Genomic DNA, 8,805 nt, shown 5'->3' on the forward strand with positions numbered 1-8,805 from the left:
TGACTTCTGCTGTCTTCATCAGTTGCAAAAACACAAAATTATTTACAACTTGAAAAAGGCATCTTTGGATATCTTTTCTGCTGGAGATACTGTTGTAAATGAAAAATCTTACATGTACCGTAGGAACAGCCTAATCAAAAAAAAATTTTGCGGTTTTAAAACCCTCGCTTTTTCAAACCATAGTATACCTTGAAACCAGTTATTGTCCCATGCCTAATGCAAACTACAACATATATAATAGGACAATATAATAGTGACTTTGAAAATAATTCAGAAGTGGTTAATTTTTAATTATTATATCACAATAATAATTCTTAATTAAATAATCTGGAAAAATTACTAATAATCAATAATTTTGAAAGGAGTCTTGTATGTTCATCAAGGATGAATGTATTAAATAAAAAAGTAATCAGAAGAGTGTAAATATGTTTTTAAATTTATTTTACTCCTGAAATTCCAACATCATTAGCATCATCTATTCCATAATGAATTCTTGATTCTGATTAATTGCAAAAAAAATAGTTTAATCCAGTTAGTTCCAGTCAGTTTGGCTCACAGTTCAAAATAAATGTGCTAACCCCAAAGCATTAGTAGTAAGCATAGCACCTTAATGACAGTTGCCAGAGCCAGATATTAATCATCCCTGTAGTCCTGAAGATGTGCACCTATTTGTCATTAAGATTTAAATCACTCGGATTGAAAGATTTGATGGTGTGTTTACATGAGACTTTATCTATTCCAATGTATCGTTAACATGTGGAAATGTCATTTGGAATGCACACATCAGTCACTCCTGTTTCCTGCCTTACTTTCTGTCAACAAGTTCAGTTCCATTGTTTCTTACTGTATGTGTGCTGTTTTTATTGTCAAGCATTGATCTTAGCCAAGCAACTGCATTAATTTGTAGGTAACATGTGCTATAAGGAAAAATGGGTAGACATAATATATGCATAAATTAGAGCTGTACAATATTTCGTTTCAGCATCGATATCGCAACCACGAGAAACAGTTCAGAACACATGAGTACTATAGTGTAGCTGTTGCAAAGTTAAACCAAAATGGAGAGAAAGTTTTTAATTTGCACATGTTTTTAAGGCCTGACAGAGTTCAGTATTTAGCCATTTTACAGTTTGCAGCTTTTATAAAGAATCATTTTATTGAATTATTTATAAAGTGAACATTTTTGCAGTGTTATTTTATGTTTGAGTATTGATCTATCAGTGCTTCCCGTAGGCTTGAAAAATACTTGAGATGGTAGCTGGATTAAAACACATCATTTACATAAACATAAATATTTAACCATATGCACAAACAAAACATAATTACATTTTTATCAATATTTTTTATTTGATAGTTTATTATAATAATTGTCATATATTATAATATTATATTATAAACAGTAATAATAATTAGATTTAATTAAGTCTGCTTCTTTGGTATTCAAGTTTGCTTTGAACTTGAAAAAGAGAGTAGTTTAGATTTAAAACAACCTATGTAACATAGCCTAATAGCATCATCAAATTAATAAAATATACAGCAAATGAGAAATAAATGACAGAAAAAGGAGTAAAAGCAGATATATCTCTAGATATATTTCTCTAAAAAAATATACAATAATTACCAGATTAAAAAGTGTAGATTATTTAAATAAGGTAAATGCATTGATTTAGTAATTGTGTACACACATGGGCTTTTTTCAGCCAGTTTAGACCAGTCATTTCATCCTCTTCGAGTATATAGTAAAGTTTTTCCAGAGTCGTTTAGATTAAAGAATGAATTATTGAATGTTTCTCTCACTTAAGTAGGCTTAAATAAAAAAGTAATGCAAAAATGCATACGATTAATCACAGCTTTAGAAAGTAAAAGCCGAATCCTAGACCTTTAGAAGATTTAGAAACTCTGGCCAGACAAATTTTTTAAGTGCCAAAAAGGAGTGTCTCTGTGTGTCTGCAGAGCATGTGAGACTGTCTGTGGTAGTGTTGACAGATCTCGAGCACACAAAATGAAACAGGTAAACGAGAGAGGATTTTCCCCCTACTTAATCGATCGCGGATGTTTAGGCGGAAACAAAATAGCATAAAACGATGATAATAATAGTAAAAGCGTGTCACTAAATATACTTATAGTCTATGTGTGGGAAGCACTGTGTTTAAAACTAGCGTGATATAAACCTTGTGAAAAAGTAATCTAAAAACTTTCAATTTTTAACACTGCTAATAACCTCCAATATTAAAAGAGACTGTTACTGTTATTATTATTAATAGATTATTAAATAGGATTATTATACCAGGTGAAAAGGCATAATCCCTCAGAGCACTCCGTATCCCAGACTCCTCTTCTCGTACAGTGGATAGAATCAGAGCATCTTCTTCCAGATCATCTCTGTTTAAATCCTGCAGTAAACAGACAATGTACAATTCCCTTTATGCTTTCTTTTAGCTTGTAAGCAATGACAACAGCGTTCATAAATCAAACCAAACCCTTACCTTTGCTTTCTCTAAAGTTTTGCCCTCAGTTTGAAGTCTCTTTTCGATGGTTTTAAGCTGACAGGATTCATCCCAGTGCTCACCGTGTTGTTCCTGTGAGGAAACTCCAGCATCTGCTTTCTTTTCTTCCTCCACAACAACACTGCTTTGATGATGAGAGGGTTTATTTTTTACCAGAACAAATGCTGCTACTATACCTGCAAGAAGCGTAAACAGCACAGCCGGCCAAAGAAAATCGTCCATCATGACTGTGAAATAACTTTGTTAGTTGGCAATATCCGATTAACTGTGCGTTTATTATTAACTAACGCTGACGTCGGCGATTTCTTGTCTGCTGACACGCGGGTTTTAATACATGCATATTTTGAAAACATGCAATGGCGACAAATTTATGGGCTTTTTAAATAAAATCCTATTCTACTGCACTGATAACACTGCAGTGCAGGGTACAGAAATACACTGATTTTGTGCAGGCACACACGCCGGAAGTTGTTGTTTCAAAATAAAAGCTTTCGAATTTAGTGGTTCTTCTATTATTATTATTATTATTATTATTATTATTATTATTATTATTATTATTATTATTATTATTATTATTATTATTATTATTATTATTATTGTTGTTGTTGTTGTTGTTATTTTTATTAGTGTGTATTCTACGTATTTTTCAAATAACTGAAAAAAAGTAAAACTTTAAAACTTTATAAGTTTTAAAAAATCAGTTGCTTCTTTGTTTTTAAACTTGCATTGCACTGAACACTTTAAAATAAATTGTTGAAACATGATTAATGTATTTTAAGATTAATGTGCGTTAAATGAAATCATTTGTTGCCATGACTTATCGATCACTTACATATATTAGATAGGAGGTTGTTTCTTTAAAAAGCTTAAAACAGTTAAACAATTGTTCAGCGAAGAACCAATAAAAGCAGATTGTATCAAGATGTATAACACATTTCATCTGTCTTGAATGTTAGAATACATTTCAGACAGCCTTACCTGCCAACAGTCCTCTTCAAACTTTCTGCAATCATACAACCATAAATTCCTGTAGCCTCAAGGTGAAATATTATATGATCATTTTTATATAAATAAGAATGTGTTAAGCTAAGTTAATCTTGTTCTTTAATTCTTTTTGCTTAATTTTTAAAAGTTGTACAAGCCAACAAAGTTTAGATTTTAAAGTCAGTTTAATGTAATTTGAAATAAAATGACAAATCTTGAACACTTGAGGCAACAATATGTTGTTTGCAGAGTTGTGATTTACTTGCATTTATAGAGATAGTTCACCTAAAAACGTTAAATCATTTAGCTCCACTTGTTTCAACCTTTTACTTTCTTTCTTCTGTTAAACCCAAAATAATTTATAGAGAGAACTAAAGAATCTTGGACAAAACTGCCATTGACTTCCACACTATTTTTTATATTTGTATATATTATTTGTATATATTATCTATGTGTGTGTGTGTGTGTGTGTGTGTGTGTGTGTGTGTGTGTGTGTGTGTGTGTGTGTGTGTGTGTGTGTGCTCAGGTTTCCCCCACAAGTCCAAAGACATGAGGTAGTACAGATAAATTGGGTAAGCAAAATTTTCCGTAGTGAATGTGTGTGAATGAGTGTGTATGGATGTTTTCCAGTGATGGGTTGCAACTGGAAGGGCGTAAAACTCATGCTGGATAAGTTGGAGGTTCACTCCGTTGTGGCGACCCCAGATTAATAAAAGGGACTAAGCTGAAAAGAAAATAAACGAATATATATATATATATATATATATATATATATATATATATATATATATATATATATATATATATATATATATATATATATATATATATATATATATATATATATATAATTTTATATAGTTTATTCTTATGATTAAAATGAAACCTTTATATATTTCTTTCCTTGTAAAGAAGATATTTTGAAGAATGCTGGAAACCAGTCGCCATTTGCATCCAACATTCATCAAAACATCTTCTTTTGTGTTCACAAGGAAAGAAATATATAAAAGTTTTGAATGACTTAAATGCTAGTACATTTTCTATTTGTTGTGAACGATCCCTTTTTTATCATTTCTACATTTAGACATCCTACCTGTTTTTTAAACCAATTTGGCATGGCACCAAAGTTTTGCTGACCCTTTCATATATGCACAGAATATGATTAAATGAATTTCCAATTAAATATTGTCTTCATACTGTATGTATACATTTTCACTTTCCTTTCCTTTAATAACTGTTATTAATCAGCACTATTCATTTTTTCCACAGTGACATAAGAACCTTTTAGGAAACATATAATCTGTTTACTTTACCTAAAATACTCATTAGCTTGGTAACATTTTACACCAGCCATTATACTGCTCAGATTTCACTTGTTTGCCTTTATAAACATTAGTTTAATGGCCCCATTTCTATTTTCATTTCCACGAACGTGATTTTTCCAGTACAAAACACAAAGAGTGTAAATAGATTTGACACCTAAGACCTATAAGAAAAGGCTGTCTTATCAGCTTTTATGTCAATGTGTTGCATTCGTTATTAATTATTTTAATGATGTGGAAATAAGTTAATGTCAACCACGCTGTATAAAAGAGCAACTCAGATTTCTGGAGAGTCATACAGCTGTTTAAGACCAGAACCAGGTCCATCTGAAGCAGAAAAGGTACGTTAAAGATATTTGCATTCAGCTTTTCAGTTGTTGAATTAATTAAATATTTTTCTCTCTCATTTGAAGTGTTACGGGGGAAAAATGAAGGCTGCAATGTTTGCGCTGGTTTTGATTTGCCTTGGAAGTGTTTGGTCATCCGCAGGATCCCAGCCACTTGATAGCAGGTAAGATAATAATTAAAAGGATAGTTCACCCAAAAATAAAAATGAATATTGGTTCCAAACCTTAATATGACTTTCTGTTGAACACAAAAGATATTTTGAAGAATTTTGAAAACCGGTAACCATTTACATACAGAAAAACAGTGGAAGTCAATGGAGGTTTTCAACATTCTTCAGAGTATCTTTTTTTTATGTGTTCAACAGAAGAAATAGTTGAACAGATTTGGAACAAGTGGAGGGTGAGGAAATGGTGACAGAATTTTTATTTTTGGGTGAACTGTTTAAGTATAACTCTCTTTGAGTATAAGTGTTGATGATCAAATGCAAAATGTTTACTGTTTGAAATACATTAACACTTTGGCCAAAGATTTCATTGGTTAATTAATAGAAATTAACATGCTTTTATAAATCTAAAGCATTTATTATTATAACTTCGTTTCACATTGATCTCATTTCAATTCATTCATTTATTTGTCATATTTTCATATTCATTCATATTTATCAGAGGTCGCCACAGAGGAATGAACCGCCAACTATTTCAGCATATATTTTATGCTGCAGATGTCCTTCCAGTAGCAACCCAGTAATGGAAACTAATTTCAATGTACATTATTCAATTCAAATTTAACTGTTAGTATTATAGTACAGCATATTTCATAGCATTAAATAGGCTGAGCTAACATGAAGTCCAGCTCAATTGTTAATAATTTTGTTAATAATAATTATTAAATAACAAATGCATCATCACAATGCCCCTATATTTAGTGTTAAAGTTAGGAAAGTGTTGTCAATTGCATTTTGTTGCATAAAATAAAATGTAAAAAACATATGATTTATATACAAAAATCGGCAGTTCATTCCACTGTGGCAACCCCAGTTTAATAAAGGGACTAAGCCGAAAAGAAAATGAATGAATGAATATACAAAAAATCAAATAAAATCCAAGTAAAGTGTGTGGTTAATGTTTCAAATAACATTTATGAAGTTAAAATGTCAAAATGTTAAAGACATCATGTTCCATCATAATTCACCGCAACATTAAACAACACATTCATTCTGACCTGTACTGTAAATATATTAATATTTATGAAAAAGTGATTATTAATATCTTCTTGACTGACAAAATCATTTGACAAAATACAGTATTGAAAGATTATAAACGTATTCGTTTACATATGTAGAATAAGGTTTGCGGATGGTGCGGTGGCACAGTGGCTAGCACTGTCGCCTCACAGCAAGAAGGTCACTGGTTCGAACTGGGTTAATTGGCATTTCTGTGTGGAGTTTGCATTTTCTCCCTTTGTTCACGTTCCACAAGTCTAAAGACATGCACTATAGGTAAATTGGGTGAGCTAAATTGTCCGATGTGTATGAGTGTGTGTGTGTGTGTGTGTGTGTGTGTGTGTGTGTGTGTGTGTGTGTGTGTGTGTGTGCGTGTAACAGTGTGTATTGGTGTTTCCCAGTAATGGGTTGCATATGGAAGGGCATCTGCTGTGTAAAACATATGCTGGATGAGTTGGCGGTTCATTCCGCTGTGGCGACCCCTGATTAATAAAGTGACTAAGCCCAAAAGAAACCGATTGAATGAATGAATAAATGAATTAGATTTGTTTGGTGTATATAAACTACTACTGTTACACTGAATGACACTTTTTTGGGTACCTTCTTTAAAAAAATGGTAAAATTATATAATTATCATACACATTATTTATTACATAATGCTTGAAAGAACCTTCTTTTGAGCCACATAACATAGTATCAAAAATATAATTGACATATAATATCAGGAATATGCCATACAACATCTTTGAGTGAATATTTTTGTCATTTATTTGATTTGCTTGTTTTGTTGAAGTATAATTCATAGCTCACCAAATGACATCCAGAAGCTCAGTCGCCGTTATGCCGAATCAACTATTGCCAGCGACATCAGCAAAATCGTGGACTCGATGGTTCAGAAAAACTTTGTGAACTTTCTGCTGAATCAGCGAGAGAAGAAGAGCGAGTGAGTTTGAGGAAATGAACATATAATATCTTCAGTAGGACACATAAAGTAACGCTCTGATGCTCATTTCTAGACCAGCTCTGACTGAAGATCCAGAAACTCACATCTTCAATGATCTGCTGAAGAAGGAGTTTGTGATGTGGATTCAGAGTAAAGGCGATGCTTTCAAGTATGTTGCCTTCTGCAAGTGCAATTAACTAATATCATGCAGCTTAAATTGCTTAAAGTGCTACTTTTCTCTTTTTTAACCCACAGGAATCAATAATGCATGAAAGGAAGCGCTTCTGAAGTGTACTTTGAAAGCCAGACTGAAACTCTTACTTGAGGAATGTAGAGCAGATACTTTCAAATCATTAGTCAAGTGTCTTGTCATGTATCTAGAAATTAGAATATGTTTATCATAATTAAATTGCTTTTAAAAGCCACAAATTGGGATTTTTTGCTTCTTTAACATTAAAAATGCTGCACTGTTTCATGATATTAATGTGGAAATGTTTTACAGGCTTTTGAAAAACTGCTTTCTCAAGACGTATAATAAAATCATTTAAATATTAAACAACAGCACCTGATGTACAGTTGAAGTCAGAATTATTAGCCTCTGTTTATTTTATTCCCCAATTTCTGTTTAACGGAGAGAAGATTTTTTTAACACATTTCTAAACATAATAGTTTTAATAACTCATCTCTAATAACTGATTTCTTTTATCTTTGCCATGATGACAGTAAATAATATTTGACTAGATATTTTTCAAGACATTTCTATACAGCTTAAAGTGACATTTAAAGGCTAGGTTAAATAGCTTAACTAGGCAGGTTAGGGTAATTAGGCAAGTTATTGTATAATGATGGTTTGTTCTGAGGACAGTTGAAAAAAAAATAGCTTAAAGGAGCTAAAAATAAAATGGTGTTTAAAAAATTAAAAACTGTTTTTATTCTAGCCGAAATAAAACCAATAAGACTTTCTCCAGCAGGAAAAAATATTATCAGACATATTATTAAAAAATCGTTCCTCTGTTAAACACTGTTTGGGAAATATTAAAAAAATTTAAAGGGGGGCTAACAATTCTGATTTCAACTGTATAAACCTTGCAGTGCATGCTTTGGGATTAATTTAAGAGAGACACCATAGGAATCAGGGATATTATAGGTAATAAAAGCAAAAAAAAAAGAGAAGAGATTAAGTCATGTTTTAAATAACATTTTAAATAAAAATAGTTTTTACTTATTTTAACTAAATAATCATTAACTGAACAAAAATACAATATAAAACATATTTTATTCAGTCTTTTTGGCACAGTATTTCATATTTTTATTTAGTTTAGTGTAACTTAAAATTAACTCAGCTAAAACAGAAATAAATACAGTTATATAAACAGTTTTAGTAACTAAAAAGACACAACAAAGAATCAGAATCAGAAAGAGCTTTATTGCCAGGTATGTTCACACATACGAGGAATTTGTTTTCGTGACAAAGCTTCT

The 8,805-nt window shown here is 31.3% G+C and overlaps 1 protein-coding gene across 1 annotated transcript; it reads left to right on the forward strand.

Annotated features, from left to right (window-relative positions):
* Positions 1-5,118: 5,118 nt before the first annotated feature.
* gip (gastric inhibitory polypeptide) lies at positions 5,119-7,755 on the forward strand. Its single transcript, XM_056470078.1, has 5 exons — positions 5,119-5,154; positions 5,227-5,324; positions 7,177-7,326; positions 7,400-7,495; positions 7,582-7,755. The coding sequence occupies exons 2-5, from the start codon at positions 5,242-5,244 to the stop codon at positions 7,589-7,591; spliced, it is 339 nt and encodes a 112-aa protein (XP_056326053.1). The 5' UTR covers positions 5,119-5,154; positions 5,227-5,241; the 3' UTR covers positions 7,592-7,755.
* The last annotated feature ends 1,050 nt before the right edge of the window (positions 7,756-8,805 follow it).

Source organism: Danio aesculapii, chromosome 12, assembly GCF_903798145.1.
Source record: "Danio aesculapii chromosome 12, fDanAes4.1, whole genome shotgun sequence".
Taxonomy (NCBI): domain Eukaryota; kingdom Metazoa; phylum Chordata; class Actinopteri; order Cypriniformes; family Danionidae; genus Danio; species Danio aesculapii.